Source organism: Gopherus evgoodei, chromosome 7 (genome assembly GCF_007399415.2).
Source record: "Gopherus evgoodei ecotype Sinaloan lineage chromosome 7, rGopEvg1_v1.p, whole genome shotgun sequence".
Classification (NCBI taxonomy): domain Eukaryota; kingdom Metazoa; phylum Chordata; order Testudines; family Testudinidae; genus Gopherus; species Gopherus evgoodei.
Window position 1 is genome coordinate 100,659,640 of NC_044328.1, and position 20,987 is coordinate 100,680,626.

General features: G+C 49.7%; 2 protein-coding genes across 2 annotated transcripts; one reads left to right on the top strand and one right to left on the bottom strand.

Moving 5' to 3' along the window:
- The first annotated feature begins 2,690 nt into the window (after nucleotides 1-2,690).
- On the top strand, nucleotides 2,691-10,523 carry LOC115654425 (cystatin-POGU1-like). The gene is made up of 3 exons (XM_030568675.1): nucleotides 2,691-2,929; nucleotides 7,865-7,990; nucleotides 10,106-10,523. The coding sequence occupies exons 1-3, from the start codon at nucleotides 2,702-2,704 to the stop codon at nucleotides 10,193-10,195; spliced, it is 444 nt and encodes a 147-aa protein (XP_030424535.1). The 5' UTR covers nucleotides 2,691-2,701; the 3' UTR covers nucleotides 10,196-10,523.
- A 3,405-nt stretch (nucleotides 10,524-13,928) lies between these two features.
- C7H11orf86 (chromosome 7 C11orf86 homolog) lies at nucleotides 13,929-20,254 on the bottom strand. Its single transcript, XM_030568671.1, has 2 exons — nucleotides 19,850-20,254; nucleotides 13,929-16,127 (listed from the first exon to the last, which is right to left on the bottom strand). Exons 1-2 carry the CDS (start codon nucleotides 20,240-20,242, stop codon nucleotides 16,008-16,010), a joined length of 513 nt encoding a protein of 170 aa, XP_030424531.1. The 5' UTR covers nucleotides 20,243-20,254; the 3' UTR covers nucleotides 13,929-16,007.
- Nucleotides 20,255-20,987: the final 733 nt, after the last annotated feature.

A 20,987-nucleotide genomic window follows, 5' to 3' on the forward strand; every position in this document is an offset into this window, starting at 1 on the left:
GATACGCAACTTCAGCTACGTGAATAACGTAGCTGAAGTTGAATTTCTAAAATCGAGGTACTCACCCGTCCAGATGGCGCGGCATCGATGTCCGCGGCTCTCCGTGTCGATTCCGTGTCGAATCCAGACTAGACGCAATATATCGATCCCCGAGCAATCGATTTTAACCCGTCGATGCCGCGGGTTAGTCTGGACGTGGGCTTGGAGATGAAGTTCGGCCGTCTCCTGTTCCATCTGTCGAGCTTTCTCCTCAGCAGCCAGCAGCTCCAGATGCTCCTTACAAGCTCTTTCTTCTCTCTCAGCAGCTCCTCTTTCTAATTCAGCTATTTTTTGCTTTTCCAGCAATCGAATGTCTGTAGTTTCTGTTCATGATCAAATTGCAGTTTATTTGCTGCCTTTTTCATTCTAATTGCTTCTGCAGTTTCTGTAGTACCAGGTAAGGGCTGTGCTCCTGCCTCCTGATCACTGGCCATTAACAGATCTCTCAGTTCTCGATATGTAGCTTTTTTAAAAAAGCTTATCCCCTTTTCTGAACACAAATCTTCCAGGGCTTTTTTGTCAAGGCCCTCATATACTCTTTGATCACGCATTGCAACTGCTCTTTAACCAATCAAACTCTTACTACACCTCTGTCCTGATATAATGTGACCGGATATAACACAAATTTGGATATAACATGATAAAGCAGTACTCTGGGGGTGGGGGGAGGGCAGGGCTGCGCACTCCAGAGGATCAAAGCAAGTTCGATATAACACAGTTTCATCTATAACGCAGTAAGATTTTTTGGGTCCCGAGGACAGCATTGTATCAGGGTAGAGGTGTACCAAAATTCAAATTTGGATAGTGTGGGGTTCTGACCCAAAGCTTAATTGACCTGGTTCTGTGGATCCTAGCATGACTACGCTACTGTGACCATGCTAGCATGCCTGTGGGAGCCAGCTGAGGTCACTCAATCAGGGTGAACTGCAAACAGAATGGGGCAAACAAATCCCAAACGCTGGTGGATATTCCAATACTTAGATTTACCAAAACAGCTTCTATAGTACCTCACTGGTTACTCAGAAGTCAAATAATGCAGTTCCCTTAAAGCACCTAGCCTTAGGCCTCCATCCAGACACATATGTAAAACATATGATGATGATTACTGAAAATCTTATCTCATCATATAAAAGAAAAGTTTCTTCCAACCCCAAAGGATCAGCCACATACCCAGGTCCAATTATAACTTAGATCTTACCCAAAACACACGCTTATAGCCAGTTCTTATTAAGTAAACTAAAATTTATTAAAAAAGAAAAGAGAGAGAGTGTTGGTTAAAAGATCAATATACATACAGACTTGAATTCAGTTCTTGAGGTTCAGATACATAGCAGAGATGAGCTTGTAGTTGCCAGAAGTCCTTTTAGATACAGTCCATAGGTTAAAGACTAATGTCCATATTCAGGGTGACTCCAGTCAGTGACTGAGGATCTCAATCCTTATGGCTTAAGGCAGGTGTCAGCAACCTTTCAGAACTGCTGTGCCGAGTCTTCATTTATTCACTCTAACTTAAGGTTTCGCGTGCCAGTCATACATTTTAATGTTTTTAGAAGGTCTCTTTCTATGAATCTATAATATGTAATTAAACTATTGTTGTATGTAAAGTAAATATGGTTTTTAAAATGTTTAAGAAGCTTCATTTAAAATTAAATTAAAATGCAGAGCCCCCCGGAGCAGTGGCCAGGACCCGGGCAGTGTGAGTGCCTTTGAAAATGAGCTCACGTACCGCCTTTGGCATGGGTGCCATAGGTTGCCTACCCCTCGCTTAAGGTTTCCCCCTCTTGAAACCCAAAGCAGATCTGAGATGAAGTAGGGTCATGTCCCAGAGTTTTTATGTATTTCCTGCAGCCTTTTGGCCTGAGAAAACAATCGGCTTAATTTTCCTTCTCCTAAACATCATGGCAATTAGCACAGGATAATTTATCCATTAAACTGTTCAGATACAGATTACCACAACCTTCAAAGAGACATATAGACAATAATACTATTTCACTCAAGTTTCTTCCTAAATGTTAATACTCCTTTTTTGATCTTTGAATCAAAGCTATGGCAATAGACAAGACTTGTTTGCTTACATCACAAGACCTGAGCAAACATCTACCCTTCTATCTCCAACACTTCAGACTTGCATTTCAAAGCTCTATGCATTTACATATCTTCCTAACCAGTCTCTAAAGTTCAGCCCTGGGTCAGGTCAGTCTGTGAGTTAATTAACTCTTTCTGGCCTTGTCACCTTTCAGTGAGATATTATATTACAGTCATAACATTACAGTGTCACAGGAAGTGGGAGACATGAGGTGGGGTGACCAGATGTCCCGATTTTATAGAGACAGTCCCGATATTCGGGGCTTTGTCTTATGCAGGTGCCTATTACCTCCCACACCCTGTCCCAATTTTTCACACTTGCTGTCTGGTCACCCTATGAGGACAAGGCTGAAGGAGGGCACAGGGGAGGCAGCATCCACAAGTGTATGGGGAGCTTCTCCCAACTGCTAAGGGCAGATCGGAGGGAAGGAATCCTCACTCTATACAGGGCAGGTGGGGATCCCGCGGGCGGGGCCAACAGGGGAGGGGGGGCCTAGATGGAGAGGCGGGGCTAAAAGAAGAGGCGGGGCTAGCGGGGCTCTCCTGGGGGCGGTGCTCAGGCCTTGCATTCGCCGCAATGCCGAGCTCGGGGGTGGGTGTGTGGTTGGCTGCGCTGTGGCTGCTGCTCCTGGCGGGGCCGGGGCTGGGGCTGCGCGGGGAGCGCCTGGCCGGGGGGCTGCAGGAGGTGCCGATCTCGGATCCCGGGGTGCAGGCAGCCGTGCGGTTCGCGGTGGACGCCTATAACCGGGCCAGCAACAGCCTGCACTACTGCCGGGCGGAGCAGGTGCTGCGGGCCCGCAGCCAGGTCAGTAGGGCCGGGCCGGGGCTGGAGCCAGCTGGGGGGCAGCGCCGCAGCCGGGGATGCAGGTGTCCGGGTTGGAGCCGGGATAGGGATGGATTCGGGGTGGGGTTTGGGTCCCCTCGGGGAGTCCTCTAGCTGACAGAGGTCTGTGGGGTGGGGGACGGAGCTGGGAATGGGTAGGGGCTGGACCCTGGAGGAGTAGGGAAAGCCCCCAGCCCGGTGGGGATTAGGGGCTGGGCCCGATGGGGGGCAGAGGTGTGCGGGGCTGGGAGGCCCCTGTGGCCAGGTGGGGGGCAAGGATGTTGGTTATGGGGTGGCAGGTTGCAGGGGACGGAGGTGTCCTGTGAGAGCAGCTTTTGCTTCCTCCCACGCAGCTGGTTCTGGGCGGGGGCAGCTTAGGATTCGTGCTGACTTCTTCCGTGACAGCCGAGTGTCCTGCCAGTCTGGGTAACCGCTGGAGGATCCCTGGACCCTGCAAGTGCCCGTGTCCTCCTCCCTCTGAGCCCCAGTGTCTCAGCTTCCTGTAGCAGAGCCCAGCTGTTGCCCATTGCCTGTGCAGAAAACCTGGCAAAGAGGAGTGTAAGCAGGCAGGATGCCTGGGGGGCAGACCACGGTGGCACCCACTTCCCTGTGGCACTGTTTTGTACACGTGCGACCCTGTATCTGAGCCTGCAATCTCAGCTGCCCTTGAATTACATCTCTAACCCCCGGGGCTGTGGAGAAACCTTTACCGCTTGGAGTAGGCAGCCTGGGATTGTTTGGATCACCATGCAGAGGGGCGTGAGGAAGAGCATTGAGTGGTATCCAGGCACCAGAGTGTCAGCTCTCAGCTAAAATAAAATAATAGTCTTCAGGCCTCCTGACTGCAGAAATACTTGCCTCCTATGTTTAGGGTGTAACACGGGACAGGAGGGAGGGAAGTCAGCATTGGCTGATAGAGTTATTATTGCTGTACCCCAAACCTCAAGAATGCTGCTCTGCAGCCAGGGCATTGTCCCTTCCCAGCATTACCCAAGCACCATGTCTGCCCAGGCCCATAGTCTGCCCTGTTTCTCTCCTACTCGCCTGGCCAGGCAGGCTCACTCGCACTGCCGCTGGTTCTCTTCCACCACTGCAAGCACCCAATGCAACAGGAGTTTTGTGGGGGCTCCCCATCTGGTGGGTGCTGAGTGGGACCCTGTCTGGGATTTTGGGTGGGGGTGGGGGTGTGTGTGCTCTCCTGCTGATGCTGTGGAAGACCCTGTCTGGGATCAGGCGTGAGGGGGGCTCCCCTATCATGCTGGGTGCTGCGTGGGACCTTGGCTGGGATCTGGCGGTCAGGGTCCCATGCACTTGCTTCCCTCTGCCTCTACCCACTCTGGATTAGCTCATAGTGTGTCAACTCCTGGTTGTGTACATGAAAATCTAATTGTACTGGAGGAAGAAAGTATGTATGATGATGGATCTGGTCTAGGACTGTCTGATCTCATTGTGTTCCTTCTAGGGGAGATCAGGGCTAAGTCAGACAGTTATTATTGGTGTTACACTAGTGCCTAGAAACCTCAGCTGAGATTGAGGTGAGGCCCCCTGTCATATTGGGTGCTGTGTGTGTTCCTGACCAAGATTGGTGGGAGGGCTTGTTGGGGTGGGAAGTTCTCCATCTCCCTTCTCTATCTCAGTCATCATGGTTGTATCCTTCCATCCTGTCTCCTCTTTTTCTTCTCCGGTCTAGCATGAACAGTGCCAGTCCTCAGTCTCTTTGTGAACTTATGTATGCTGAACCTGTGCCCTCTTGCTCTTGCAAGCTGGTTTTCACCAAGATTGGTTATAGCCATCTTGTACTAGACAGATGTGACCTCACAATAGAATGTTGTTCCTCATGGAATGTTGTTTACAGCTCTCCAGTGCATAAGGCTCTGAAGAACCAGCCTTTTATAATGGTTACTTTGAGCTTCTGAGATGCGTTTTGTCCAAGGCTTGCTCTGTGCTAAGACTTGCAGTATGGGGACAAAATCCAAGGTTCTCATTGGGATCATCTCTGTGCTTTCTTCACCTTTTCTCCTTAGCCTGTGACACTGGACCTGCTGGTCTGATTCAGCAACCATTAGTTTCTTAGAGGGCTGAGAGGAGGAACTCGGGAGGGCTCATTGAAGAGCTGCAAGAACAACTGAGGGTCTGGATTCCTGGAACACAGTGACACTGAGAAGGACTTGCAGGGCATGTAGGAATGTGAGCTCCCAGTGCAATGCTGTAGCTAACAGGGCTAATGTGATCCTTGGACATTAAAGCAGAGGAGTAAGCAAGCAGGTGTAGGGCAACGCTATTACCTCTGTCTACGGTGTCAGTGAGACCAGTACCGGGTACTATCTGTTTCTGGGATCTTCCCTTTCAAAGGGTCTTGATGATTGGAGAGAACTCAGGAGAGCCACAAAAGTGATTTGAGGGCTGGAAAACCCGGTATTTAGTTTCTCTAGGAGAAGGTGAATAGGTGATTTGATCACAGTCTGCAAGTACCTTCATGGGGAGGAGATTGCTGATAGCGGAACTTTTAATCCAGCAGACAAAGGCAGAATGAGTCCCAACAGCTGGGAGCTGAAGCTGGACTAATTGAGACTAGAAATAAGATGCACATTTTTAATAGGAAGGGAGATTAACCATTGGACCAGCTGACATAGGGATGGGGTGGATTCTCTGTCCCTTGGAGTTTTTAAACCAACACAGGATGTCTTCCTATGAGACACGCTACAGCTCAACCAGAGGGTGTAGAAATGGCTGGCGGAGATGCTCAGGCCTGCGATATACAGAAGGTCAGAGATGATCGGGATGGTCCCTTCTGGCCTTAAAGTCTAGGGTTCCCTGCTCCATCAGTTTGAGAAATTCCCTACTGAGTGAACGGTCAGTTTTGGTGCTAAGCTTCCCCATTTTAGTGCATGCAGTAGAATTTGGGGCCATATTAAAAAGATGGCATAGATACAGGTGCATGCTGCGAATCGGCAGGTGGATGTAAAGCATCCACTTGTGGTTGGGCTCCCTAGCATCTACCTGCTCCGCTGGAAGGGAAGAGCTGTACTAGGGACATAGGCTGGAACAACAGGTTGCTGCTTGCATCGTGGCTCTTGTATCCTCCTATTTTTATTTCCTTGGTAAACCCTCTCTTTCCACCTATTCTGTATCTCAACACCCACTTGTCCATGGAAAGTCTAACCTATGCCACCATGATTGAGCTGATCTGGGACTGTCTTGCTCTCACCAGGTTCTTTCTAGAGGAGATCTGGGCTAAGTAGGCAATTATTATGGATATTACAGTAACGCCTAGAAGCCTTGGCCAAGGCAGCCCCCTCCCTGCTGAGTTTGGGGGCCCTGGTTGTACCACATGATGCACAGACACGGAGAGACAGCCCCTGCCCTGAAGAAATTCTAACTGAAATAGACGAAGGGTGGGAGAGGGAGTAGAGGTACAAAGAGGAGAAGGAACTTGCCCAAGGTCAGTGGCAGAGTGGGGACTAGAACCCAGTGGCTTGACTCCCAGCCCAATGATCTGTCCCCTGGGCCACATTTCTTGGACTCCTCTTTATAAAGCTCCAGCTCTTTATTGTCATTGGTGCCAGATGGACCTGGCCATAACAATCTGTATCTTCCATCCATCCACAGAGGATGAGGAAGGATTAGTGGAGTGTCACCTAGTGCTGAGGACAGGGCATTCCTACAGAACGATCTGTATCACTTGGGGAGCCAGGCCTGTTCCAACACAATGCATTATAATGCAGCCGAATGCAAAGTTATACATCTAGAGACAAGAAGTGCGGGCTGTGCCTACGGACTGGGGGACTGTATCCTGGAAAGCAGTGACCCTGAGCAGGATTTAGGGTTCATAGTGGACAAGCAGCGCAGCGTGAGCTCCCAGTGTGATCCTTACCTGAGTAAACAGGGGAGTAGGACAGGGAGAGGATTTTACTTCTGCATACAGCATTGGAGGGAGCGATACTGGAACACTGCGTCCAGTTCTGAGGGCCACATTTTCAAAGGGACATTGAAAAATTTGAGAGTATGTAGAGAAGAGTCAGAGGGCTGGAAAAAAATGCCTGATGATGAGGTGAGAGACTTAATGAGCTCAATGTGATTTGCTTCTTAAACAGATCAAGAGATGTCATAGTTAAGGCTACAATTTAGGCACGGGTATTTTTAGTATAAGTCAAGGACAGGTCACTGACAATAACCAAAAAGTCAGGGCCAGTGACCTGTCCATGACTTTTATTAAAAATACCCCTAACTAAATCTTGGGTGCTTGGGGGATTCCAGCGGTCGCTGCTGCGCCTGGGGATGGAGGGCGGCCCAGGGCCGTGCTGCTGCTGCTCCTGGATCTGGCTTTTTATTTTTCAGTTGACTCTGAGGACCAAATAGTGCTCTAAATCCAGTGATGGATGAGTGCCCTGGAATGGGACTCTTATTCCTGGCTCTGTTACTGATCTTAGGCAAGTCCCTTCCCCTCTCTGTGTTGTAGTTTCCTCCCCACCCTTTGTCTATTGTCTAAGCTCTAAGGGTCTGGGACAGTCTTCCATTGTTTTCAATGAGCTCTGGATCAGCCACAGCGTCTGGCATGGGGGCTGTGTAGATTTTTATGGGAGGGTAGGGGGGAGGAATCTGAAGTGCCTGGCACAAATGGAGTCCCAATCTCAGTCCAGGGGTGGTTTCTGCACAGCTCCTGGCACAAAGGTGGGCCCTGATTTCAGTCAGGGGAGGGGGTGTGGCAGGGAAGAAAGGCTATCTGTACAGTTGTTGGCATGATGAAGGGGGCCCCCCAATCTCAGTTGTGGCCTCCAAGCACTGCCATCTGCAAACAACAATTGCAGTTTGAGGAATCAAGAGTTTCAGCTCCACAGTTTCCCGCTATTGATTGGAATTTGGGATTGGGAAATGTCCGGAATTTTCCTCACTCTGGGATCTCTGTTCTTGTTCCAGGTGGTGGCTGGCATGAAATACTACCTGACTGTACAGCTGGTGACAACACAGTGCCGGAAAAATGGGGCAGGCCTTGGAAACAGGGACATCAGCACATGCCCCTTGCTGCCAGCATCAGAGCAACGGGTGAGCAGAGAAAACTGCATAGCGTCTAGTTGAGGTGTCAAGTTTGTGTGGGCTCAGTTCTGTCTCGCGAGGTCAGGGGTCACTGCCTGGCATGGAACTTATTTGTATAACCACAGCACCTACAAGCTCCAGTCATGGGCCAGGACCCCATTGTGCTCAGTGCTGTATAAACAGAACAAACGAAATGAGCCCCAGAGAGCTTCCAATCTAGGCATAAGACGAGAGCTGGCAGACAGACCAGGGAGCCGAAGGAAACAATGAGACGCAATTGGACAGTGGGCTCAGCACATCAGCAGCCTGGCTGTTCAATTTTTTGTGTAGGCGTCATGGTAGAGGAGAACTTTAAGGAGGTACTTGAAGGAGGATAATGCAATAGCTTTGCAGATGTGTACAGGGAGTTTCTCCCAAGCAGGAGGAACAGCATCTTGAGACATCTGGAAAGCAACACCTTTAGTTGGACTGAGTTACTTTGGACAACCTAGAGTACAGGGTGCTGTACAACACCTCAGGCAAGTCCCTCCCCCGTCACTGTGCCTCAGTTTCCTCTGCCCACCCTTCATCTATCTCAATTGTTCGCAAACTTTTGTATTGGTGACCCCTTTCACATGGCATGGCTCTGAGTGTGACCCCCCCCTTATAAATTAAAAACACTATTTTAATATATATTTAACACCATTATAAATGCTGGAGGCAAAGTGGTGTTTGGGGTGGAGGCTGACAGCTCATGACCCCCATGTAACAATCTCGCAACCCCCTGAGGGGTCCCGACCCCCATTTTGAGAACTCCTGTTCTATTTGGATTGCAAGTCCTATGGAGTAGGGATTGGCAGAACCTGGCACAGTGGGGCCATGATCACAGGTAAGGTCTATGGGTGTTAGTGTAATATAAATAAGCTTAGGGAGTATCTCAGTCTTAAAGTGGATGTATAATAAGTTTTGTGTTAACAGTGTCTCAAAGCTTCATTGTAATTTAAAATAATGAAAATGTTTCCAATTTAAAAACAAGCCTCTGAGGGGCTAGCAATCCAAACACAGAAACTGAATGTAACCAGAGTGTGAAATTGACTTGCCCTAGAACTTAAACAGAAGTGAAACTGATGACAGTAGTTCCTTTTCGCCATCCCCGAGAGGAATGGTAATAGTAAAAGTGGGGGCTCAGGATAACGAGACATCAGATTTTCCTTAGGCTCTCTGGAAAATTGCGGCTTTATGGTTTAAAATGTCCATAATGGGCTGGTCAGTTTTTCACTGACGTTGTTTATTCAATGAAAAATTTAGTTTTGTCAAAATCCCAACTTTCCAACTGAACTTTTTTTGACTCTGTGTGCAGGAAGTGCCCTTTTGCCACAGAAAATATCAATATTTCCGCCATAAACTGAAATATTTCCATTCAGAATGGCACTGTAGCAGCTCTGAGGTGTTGTCGTCTGGGGACTTGATGCTCCTATTATTCTCTGTAAACCAGGCTCCCTGTCCAGCCTACATCTCCAGTGGTGCACCATGGCCACAGATTTGCTAAGAGGTGAATCTTGAGAGATGGAGTCTGGCCAGAGAGTGCAACCTGTCGAGGGGAATGGGAGATGAGGCACTTGAATTACAACTCTTGCAAAGCACCGCAGCTTTACAGACTATATTGAAATAAAAATAGCTCAGGTTTTGGCTGAAGTATTTTTGGGGTAGGATAGTTTTGCCCAATAGTTGAAATCTTCTGTGGAAGGGGAACCTATTAACACCTCACCCTATCAGTAGTAACTCAGGTAAGGAATCTTAAATAAAGAAGCCCCAAACCTTTTAACCTGATAGTGCCCTTTGAAAAAGTAAAATAGGAAACGAGACACTTTCTAACAGACTGGGTGTATGGGGCATAAGCTACCTTGCTGAAGCTTTGCATGGATGCTGGTTTGGGATCACATTTGTAAATTGAGTTCCCATCAATAGACTCTACAGCTGTTGCATACCAGTGCTGTTGGAGTGGGTGCTGTCACTGTCACTAAAACTGTGGGCCTGATTCTTGTGCTGCAATGTACCTGGGCATAAGCCAGTTCATCCTGGTATTACAGCAACCATACCGTGTTTCGTGACTATCTAATTGTGGGATGTTTTTACCCCCTACAGAAACTGCTCTGTGAGTTCCAGGTCTGGTCTCGTCCCTGGCTCAACCAGACACAGTTATTATCTCAGAACTGCTCTGTGTCTGACTCCTGAAACCTATCCCGTCTGACAGTGAACCGATCTGCCATTGATTGATGTTGCCTAGGAGTCATGCTGGCTCTCTTCTTCTGTTGCTGCCTCTTCTCTCTCATCCCCATATTCCTCACCAGGAGAAGGAAGATCGGGATCTTCGAACTCCTCCTCTCCCTCCATCTCCCCCAATCAGAGCAGTTTGGAAATGGCGGGGCCCCTCTTCTCCTGTAGGGTATGATTGTTCAGCCCTGCTTAATGACCAAACTGAAGCCCCTGGGTGCTTTCTGTCGTAGCTAAGATCTGGTACCCCGTATGATGTAGGGAATAAAACTGATCCACCATGGTTCAATGGCTGGTGTCTTTCTTCCCTCAGTTCCTCCGTCCTCTTTTCTCTGTTGTTGAATCTCTGTTGTTGTTCATAGGCAATTGTCTCACAGCTCAGTGAAGATGAGCACGCAGGCCAAGGAATTTCATCCAGCCCGTATCTGGCAGTTGAGCTAGAGCATAACTTTTATTTCAGACAGGTTCCAGTCTTGATTTTAAAGACTCTTAAGTAATAGCAAATCCACCTAATTCCTCTGTACTCAGTTCCTGACGTATATAGGAAAAGGGCAGTATCCCTTTAAATATCTCAAGTCCTCTGGGAATGCCCATCGTCGTCTATGAGTTAGAAGCCGTCAGAGTAGGGTCTGTACAGAGCTAGGCTTTACATCCATTCTCAGGTTATCAGAGAACGGAGCTAAGCCAGGAGTTCTGATCCCAGCTACCTCACGCTAGGGGAAGATGAATAAGGTCTAAAACCCCAGTGGGCTGGACAGACACGTGGCAATAGGCAGCGTCGTGGGTCTGGTGGACAGACAGCACGAGCTGGATCCATCTCGGGTTGTGATAAAGAAATGCCTAGTTCCCAAGGTAAGGGCTGTGCTGGCCTGACCTGAACAGTGACCTGGTTTGGACTGAGCCAAACTGCTTGGAGCTGAACTGACATTTACATATTGGCCCCAGGGTGGGGAACCAGGCTGGCTCAGTGGGACATGGGGGGTCTTTACCTCCTAGAGGGACCCTCTCTGATGCAGCCTGAAGATGGGGGAGATGCTGGCTCGGGGGAGGGGATGGGGTTCAGGCTGGAGTGGGAGGATCAGACAGCAGAGGCAGGACCCTGAGTATTGGCCAAGGGCTAACAGTGTGCTCTGGCTCCAAGAGCCATTCTGGGCTAGGTGCAGGAATGGCTGGGAGGATGCTCTGAACTGTTCTGCAGGAGGCTGCATTACACTGGAAGCTGTTTGGAGCAGGCACTAGCTTTGTTCTGTGTCTGCATAGGGCCTAGCGGACAGGGTCCTGGTCCCTGCCTGGGGCTGGTGAGTGCTGTCACCCCCCAAATGCTAATAATGGTCCCTTCTGCCCTTACAATCCATAGCACTACCAGAGACTTGGCTTAAGAGCAGAAATAAAATGAGCCCAAGCACCATATACTGGCTGCTTTGGGTTACTCTAAAATCTGCAGGGTCTCCCTCAGTTGCAAAGAAAATTCATATCCTGCTCCACTACTGTGCCTCAGATGTGACCCGTGTGTAGTGCATATGAATAGGGTGGTATCCATTTAAATAGCAGGTGAGCCCACTACCAGTGCTCACTGTGTTCTGTGACTGACAAGCTGCTGCAACATCTCCACCCTGCCCCTGAGCTGCAGGGGGTACTGTCATGGTAAAACCCCCACTCTGAACCTTAGTGTCCAAAAGATGGGGTACCAGCATGAATCCCCCTAAGCTTAATTACCAGCTTAGATCTTGTAGTGCTGCCACCAACCAGGACTTGCAGTGCCTGGTACACTCTGGTCCCCCCAAACCTTCCCAGGGGACCCCAAGATCCAGACCCCCTGGATCTTACACAAGGAAAGTAAACCCTTTCCCTCTCTGGGTTACGCTGGAAGATCACTGTGATTCAAACTCTTTGAATCTTAAGACAGAGGGGAGTGCACCTTGCCCCCTCCTCTTTCCCCCTCCCCAAGAGGTAATACAGATTCAAGCTCCGTGAATCTAAAACAGAGGGATTCCACCTTTCCCCCCTCCCTTCTCTCTCCCTGTCTCCCACCAATTCCCTGGTGAATACAGACTCAATTCCCTTGAGCCTCAACAAGGGGAAAAAATCAATCAGGTCTTAAAAAAGAAAAGCTTTTAATAAAAGGAAAAAAAAAGTAAAAGTTGTCTCTGTAATTAAGATGGTAAAGGTTACAGGGTCTTTCAGCTTATGGACACTAGAGAAAAGCCTTCCCCCCCCAGCACAAATACAAATTAAAATCCTTCCAGCAAAATACACATTTGCAAATAAAGAAAACAATCAAAAAGACTAAACTGCCTTCTACTGGTACTTGCTATTTGAACAGAAAATTAGAGAGCCTGTAGGTACGTCTGGTTACTCTCAGAACCCAGAGAGAACAACAGACAAACAAACACCACAAAACAAAGACTTCCCTCCACTGAGATTTGAAAGTATCTTGTCTTCTGATTGGTCCTTTGGTCAGGCGGTCCAGGTTCACTGCTTGTAACACTTTACCGGTAAAAGAGACATTAACCCTTAACTATCTGTTTATGACAGGTACGTAGCTAGGTCTGGCACGTAGTGCACGTTAATAAAATAATGAGCCCTGGATGTAATAAAGTGGTCATGATAGAGTTAATTGAGTTACCCAGAGTATTCTGGGATGGAAACTGTGCCCCTCCCTTGCTTTCCCCCCAGCTCTGTTGTGATGCCCTTCAGTAAAGCAGCAGGTCCCAGCCTGCAGCAGTGGGAGCTGAGTGGTCCTGTGGGGGTGTGGGTTTTTTTGTTTTGTTTTAAGACTTCCCAGCAAATCAGAAACTCTCTTATTTATCCTGATCTGTAGGGGACTTGTACTGTGTCAAGGACAACAGCACTCTGAGTCCATTTTTTTATGTATAAACAAAACTATGCCCAAAATAGACCTGACTCATATCTCATATTTCTTCTGCAAATGAAAACATCCCTACAAAAGCCTTGATTGTTTGTGAACTGCTCAGGTCAAAGCAGCAACAATCTGTATAATTTGTAGCATTGGGCGATAGTGGGAGATTCTGGCTTTTTCCTTCACCCCCAGGGGCCTGGCTGGTACAAGGCAAACAGCTCCCAACATGGCTTGGGGAAGATTTTCCTGTTGCAATGATTGTGCTGTGTTAGTGCCTTTCGAGAGCTTGCCATCCTTGGGCCAACAGCCCTGACAGGTGGACTTTGGCTCTGTGGGAGTCGTGTTATTTACAAGGTGCTCTGAGGTATCTAACACAGTGCACTTTCCCACCTGCGGACCTCACAGCAACGGTACATACTATTAATCATAGGACTGGAAGCGACCTCGAGAGGTCATCTAGTCCAGTCCCCTGCACTCAAGGCAGGACTAAGTATTATTCTAGACCATCCCTGACAGGTGTCTGTCTAACCTGCTCTTAAAAATCCCCAAATGATGGAGATTCCACAACATCCCTAGGCAATTAATTCCAGTGCTTAACCACTCTGACAGTAAGATTTTCCTAATGTCCAACCTAAACTGACCTTGCTGCAATTTAAGCCCATTGCTTCTTGTTCTATCCTCAGAGGTTAAGAAGAACAATTTTTCTCCCTCCTCCTTGTAACAATCTTTTATGTACCTGAAAACTGTTATCATGGCCCCTCTCAGTCTTCTCCAGACTAAACAAACCCAATTCTTTCAATCTTCCCTCATAGGTCATGTTTTCTAGACCTTTAATAATTTTTGTTGCTCTTCTCCGGACTTTCTCCAATGCGAGGGCAAATGGGAAGGGAAGCTGGGAGTCCTGCCTTCCAATTCCTTTTTCTTATTGCTAGACCCCATCCTCTCTTAGATTCAGGAACCTAACCCAGGAGTCCTGACTCCCAGTTTCTCCACTCTAATCACCAGACCCCACTCCCTTGCTAAGCCCAGGGATGGAACCCAGGTGTCCTGGCCTACAATTCCTGCTTGTATCCACTAGGCCCCCCCCACACTCTGAAATAAAACCTAAGAGTTCTGACTTGCAGCTTCCCTGCTCTAACCATTGGACACCACTTCTCTCCTACATCCAAGCAGAGAACCCAGGAGTCCTGGCTCCTGATCATGTGGCTTGTGCCCAGAGCATTCTGCCTCCTTAGGGCCCGTGGCTCAGTGCGTGTGGGATTTCGGTTGGACAGTGGTGATGCCCCATCCCTCTAGCCTAGTTCATGGCAGAAGGGGCTCCATGTCTGGGATGGCAATGAAAGCAGGTTCAGGTGCCGTGGTGGGGTTTCAGGGTTTATTAGCGCAAGGCGTGCAGCACATCAGGTTACAAGGACCATTCATACAATGCTGAAAACATGGCAACCCTTCATTCCACCAGGGCCCCAGACTGCTGGGGCACTCAGCATGGTGCTTTGTCCCTCTCTAGTGGCGGCTGGGCCATATACACAGGTTGAGGACCTGGCAGAGCCCTGGCTTTTGGCTTAGGCAGGAGAGGCTCATGCATTTAGATCCAGAAGGTACTAGTTTGGTCCCTGTTGCTGAAAATCTGCCAGGGGGCGACTTGTGTCCCCTCCCTCCTAGCGAGAGCATTTGACCCCCAAGGCTCCGAAGTGTGTGGGCCTGGGGATGGGGTGGCCGGACAGGTTCCAGAATCACTACTTTGCTTGACATCAGGCACCCTTTGTCTTGTCTGCATTGGGCAGGGCCTCTCTGGGCCTGGCACTGCCTGCTGTGGGTGTGGCATCCTATGAGGCTGGCACTGTGCCCCTCCCCCAGCACCCTCTGGCTTTCCAAGGGAACCCCAGATGCTCCTTTCGCAGGCATGTCTGGCCCCACCCAGCAGTAGCCAGTTTGATGCCCCTGTGCCTGAGATGTACCCACACTGGGAAGGGGGGCTACTAAGGAGCCCCTGTGGCTCTGCCTAGTGAAAAATCAACCGCTCTGAAAAATCACTTGGTTCCCTTCCGCTCCCCTTCCCTCCCCAAGCAAGAGACAGTCTGAGTCCCTTAGCGCCATGCTCATAGGGTGGGGCCCACTAGGTTGGATTGCTGTGTTAGGGCAGGTTACTGAGGGTGGGATTAATAATAGGAATCCTTGTGACTTGGAGACTATTTACAGTGCAGCTGGCACACCCTGGCCCCGTGGTTGCTGACATGCAGGGAAATGGTGCCCGGGCATTACAGCTGCGGCTAGGTGAGCAGCAGCAAGGGCTGGGGAGTAGCACCGATGGTTACGGGTTTGGACGGAGACCTATCTGGAGAAACATAGTCGGAGCTGAGATTTCTGTTACCAGTGAGGGGGCCAGGCTGGGAACTTGGATCCCAGCCAGCCTGGACCATGGGAGAGAAACTTAGAGAGACAAGTGTGTATGAGAGTAAGGAGGAGGATGCATGTGCAGGTAGATAGAGATGTATCGATAGATAGAGGTGTACGGGGATGGATGGATAGATCTATGTGGGGATAGGCAAACGGAACAGGTGTCTATGGAGATGGATAGGTGCATAGGGGGATATATAGAGGGGTATGTATGGATAAATAGGTTGTATATGGGGATAGCCAGATGGGTGTCTGGGGGGATGGATGAATGGATAGGTGTATGTGGGGACAGATAGAGGGGTGTCTGTGGGAATGGATAGCTAAGTGTATATGAGGGCAGACAGAGAGGTATATATTGATCTGGATCTGGATGGGTGGCCCAGGCCCATCTCCAGTCGTTATAAAAAAGCACCCTGTCCCCAACACAGCCAGATCAGTGGCTAATGCTGCTCTAGGAAGTTCATGTCTCTGGGAGTGGCCCAGCCACCCAGAGTCATTGTCTCTTCTTCTGGTTCCTCAACATGTTCTCATCAGTGACGGGGCGGCCTTGGAGGGGGGAGCCGGGCGGCTCAGCGTCACGCTGTACAGGTTAGCCACGAAGGTCTCCCAGCCTCTGCGGAGGGCTTGGTCCACCTGCTGGAGGGTAGAGAATGGGGTGAAAGGCCAAGGAAGGGTGTGCTCTGATGGGACTCCTCCATGATTTGCCTTCCCCTCCACCCAACCCCGCCCCAAGGCAGGTGCAATGGCCATGATAGCAGGTATCAGGTGGGGCTGGCCTGGGGGCTGCCCCCTGGAAGCTGGCGACAAAGTCACAGCTGGGATTCCAGCAGGCTGTAGGCCGAGATTTCCCCTGGCTGAGCTGCAAATTGTTTCTATGAAGACAGGCTAGAGGAAGTGGTGCCCACCAAGCCAGGGGACTGGCTGGCTTAGGGTGTTGGGAATGGGTATGCTGGCTCCCATCTGACCCCAGGGCAGGGGGACTGGCTGGGGCAGGGGGTGGGATATAGGACCTTTCCCTCTAGGGTGACCAGATGTCCTGATTTTATAGGGACAGTCCTGATTTTTGGGTCTTTTTCTTATACAGGCTCCTATTATCCCCCCACGCACATCCCGATTTTTCACACTTGCTGTCAGGTCACCCAATTTCCCTCTAGGGAAAGGCTCCAATCCAGCCTGTCACAGGGTGCTAGGCCCTTTAAGAGGGAATGAGCGCAGTCCCCAGTGACTAATTAGTTGCTTCCAAGCAGGGACTGTTTAGCAGCTCACCTAATTCCACCTGGGGCCACTTCAATCAATCAATCCCAGCTGAGGAAGGGCTGGGAGCTTCTCATAAAATGCTCTCTGCAGGTCTAACTTGGGTTAGCTGGAAGCTGTGGCTGCTAGAATCCCTAGATGAGGGACACAGGGGTAAACTACTGGGTGATTGCTGGCAGGGGGCACAGAGATGTGCTACTGCAAAATGAAAGGCTCAGGGGACTGGCCCAGGAGGCTCCTGTCAAGGCTAAGGGACAGGATCCTGGGGAAGTCCAAGGTGGGATTACAGATAGGAGCCCAATGGGGTGGGCACTAAATACCTGGGACTGGTGAGTAACCCCACAACTGGGAAGACTGTTTAAACTTCATTTTTGGGGGAACCCTGGGGAATCTGTGGGGCCTGTAAGATGGGGGAAGGATCTAGCTGGATGGTGAAGGAGGAGAGCCCTGGGAAAACCTATAAACAGAGACATCTGGACCTATATTTAAGACTATGGTGGGGTGGGTCTAGTGCTTGTATGTAACTAAACGAGCCCTCAGCAAAGGTGGCTTGTGACTGCAAGTGTCTGTGGTGTGATTGGCAGGACCTGGCTGTGAGGAGGCCTTGACCTTTTATGTACCTGAAGGGGAAGCAGGTTTGGGACTGTGGCCCTTTTCCCCTTTAGGGGGTGCTCAGCCCAGCAGAAGTTGGGTGATAGCAGGGGTCAGCAACCTTTCAGACATGCTGTGCTGAGTTGTCATTTATTCACTCTAATTTAAGGTTTTGTGTGCCAGTCATACATTTTAATGTTTTTAGAAGGTCTTTTTCTAAAAGTCTAGGATATAAACTATTGTATGTAAAGTAAATGACATTTTTAAAATGTTTAAGAAGCTTCATGTAAAATTTAAATTAAAATGCAGAGCATCCCCCCACCCACCAATGTCCAGGACCCAAGCAGTGCGAGTGCCACTGAAAATCAGCTCATGTGCCATAGGTTGCCTACCCCTGGGTTACAGCCTGTTTCCACCTTTGAGCTTCCTGCCCTGTTATAATACCAAATGTCCCATGAGCAGAGGCTGATCCCTAAGCTATTGCCCATCTTGAGGCTGATGGGGGGGCCTGGCTCCCTGTGGCTTTGTGATAACTAAGCTTTTAAACCTCCAAGAGGCCTAGATGCCATGCTTACTGGGACTGTAAGCACCTCAGGGCAGTGACTGCTGCTTGGTTCTAGGTTAGTATGGCATTTAGGGCCAATGGGGCCCTGGTCTGTAGCTGCTACCCCAACACAGCTAGTGAGGGGGGTGTGAGAGATTGGGGGGGAGGGGATTCCTAGGCATTAATGTGATCAAAACACTCCCTAATAAGAACCAGAAGGTTTATGCACCATGTGAGATCTTAGGGGGGCTCTATCTTGTAAATCCCTGTTCAAAAAGCCCATAGCTGTACTGCTAATTCTAGCCAAGGTCCCCATGAGGCATGGCAGTTTTTCAAGACAATTTGAGTCAGCTGATGGATTTTTGAGGATTTACAAAAACAGTATGTCAAGAAGAAAGCAAGTCTCAACTTGAACTCTTAGCGGGCTGCACTCTGATAACGGGGGCCTGTTACAAATGCTTGGGAGCCAGTCAACAAAACATTCTTGGCCAAAAAAATGCTGATTAATTGAAACTAACTCTGTTGTTTGTGAAAAGGGGCAGTTTGATTAATTTCCTGGCTTGATGATAAAACAGTGGGGGAGGAGGGGCCTGGAATGTCCTGTCTTAACATTTGTTAAACAAATGTCTGATATCTTGGTTTGAAGCCATTTTTTGTTTGAAATTTAACTTCATTTAGACTTTAATACTGAAATGTTTTGTTTCAATGGATCTGACTCAAAACTCTTCATTTGGGTTCACCAACTTCCTGGTTTGGGGGTGGGGAAGAGCTTTTGAAATATCAAATTCCCATAGGATGGGACCACCACTTCCTACCCAGTCCTGCTTAGAAGGCTATTTTTCTCTCCTTCTCTTCCCCCCCCTTCCCCTAAAGTAGGACAAATCTTCCCACTTCCAAAGGCTTAACAGCACCCCCCACTGTCTGGCTTGTGGGGGCAGGGAGTGGGATATGGGGCCTTCCCTCTCTAGCAGGTGCTGGCTTCCATTCAGGGAGGGAACCAGGTTGGCAAGAGGGAGGAATAGACCTTCTCCTCTAGGGGTGCTGGCTCTGATCTGGCCCCAGAGTGGGGGGAGACCATCTCACACCACTGTTACCTGAGGGCCTCTCAACCCTTAGTGTAGCTATCTTCACAACAATGCTTGCAAGGCTACTGTCATCTGTGCCTGACTCAGTTTCCCCAAGTGTAAAACTAAAACTTGTCTAAGTTGGGTGGTGGACCAGGGAATTTACTGCAGTCTGAGTTGCAGGCTAACACTCAGAGCACTGGGTCACTTTCTCCCTCCATGGATGCAGGGTTCACAGAGGTCTAAATAAATCGTTAGAGCCTGACAGATCAAAAGGCTTATAACAATGTATAATGCTGTCTCCTGGCAGGGTTTATAACCTCATGCCTGTTACACACTTGCATCATCAGCTGCCATGTATTCACGCTTTAGAAACCAAACCCTAGCATAAACCATTAGCAGCCTTCTATGGGGTGAGGGCTTGCAGATTCCTCTGCCACCAACCATGAGACAGCAGTAAAAAAAAAATTTAGCATGCTTTGAGGTGAGGGGTAGAAAATAGCACTGCTGGAGATGAGAGGGGAGAGTCTGGCAGGGACAGGGAGTGGGGTGGACACAGTAACTTCCCTGGTGTGTGGGTGGGAAATGCCACTGAGAGAAGAGTGGAGCTGGGGGTTTGTAAAGGCAGAAAGGGTCATGACCTTACTGGATCAGAGAGGCTGGGACAAGATATTGGAGAGGGGTACAGGGGATAACTGGGTTGGGGGGGGAAGTAAGGGGCAGAAAAGGCCACCAGTGGAGGAGATTGGGAGGGGCATCTGAAGGAATGGAAACCCCTAAGGGCTGCTGGGAAAAATCTAGGCTGGAATGGGGTTGGTGGGAAGGCAAGGAAGACATTGTGGGGCTCCCATCAGTGCAACCCCCAAACCCATCCCATGTCACCCCCTAGGTTTCCAAGCTGTTACCTTCTTGCACTGCTTCATCCTGTGAGAGCCCTTGCTCTGAGCCTTGCCGATTAGCAGCTCCCCATCATCGAGGGTTAATGAGTGAGGCATCTCCCCTGGGGTGGGGGTCCTCTCAGCTGGGGACTCTTCCATCCCACTCTTCCACCCCCTCAGGCTCACAGCTCTCCTCTTTGCCCTCTGCTTAGCCTTGTCCGAGTTCTCTGTCTTCTCCTCCAGCTGGCTGTAGGTGGAATCCAGGAGGCTGGAGGATTTGGGGGTGCGGAGGGAGTACGCTCTCTGGAAGCTCCTGCCATGGGCCATCTCTGGAGTGGGGGTGGCCTGATCCAGAGCTGACACAGAGTCTGATCCTGTCCCTGTTGACTCGCAGAGGCCAGATGCTCCTATCCTGGCCATATCCCCAAGGGCAAGTGGCTCTAGCTTCCCTTTTTTGCTCTGGCTGATTCACCCATTGGGGTGGGTGTGGCACCTGTGGGTGCCACCACATCCAATCAGGCCTCTTATGGAAATTCCCCTTTCCCTTCCAGTCCCACAGGCCAAAGGTCCCTGGTCTGGCTGCCTTATCACAAAGTTCTCTTCTCTCCCTCCCACTGCCCAGCAAATCTCAGCCATGAGGTCAAAGGTAGATGCTGCTACTCATCAAAGTCCCTCCACGTTGCCCTGTGGGGTCAAATGTTGCTGCTGTAGCAGCACAGTCAATGAAGGTCTACGGGGCAGAGAGCAGGAACAGTGTTAGCAGCTTAGAGCCCCCCAGCCTGGATCATGATGCCTTATCGCTGCAGCTGGCTGCTCTGGCAAGATCTAGGCAGTGCCTGGCACATGGGGTCCTTGTGTCTGACTGGGGCTCCTGGGTGCCACCCCGGTGACCTTGGGCAAGTCATGTCCCCTCTCGGTGTCTTGGCTTCCCTGTCTGTCACATAGGGGTAATTATACTGGCAGCCTCTGGAAAGTGCTTTGAAAGTGCTGGGTAAGAGCTAGGTGCTATAAGCAGACCCTGCCTGAGCTAGGAAGAAAATCTGGAGTCCAGAACCAAACCTCCCCTCAAAACTTTCAGACTTTTGCCCTCCTGGGTTAACCCTTTGTTTGAGTGCTTAAAGTTTGGTGCAGGAAGGCTCAGAGCAGCTGTTGCTGGGGTTGGCCC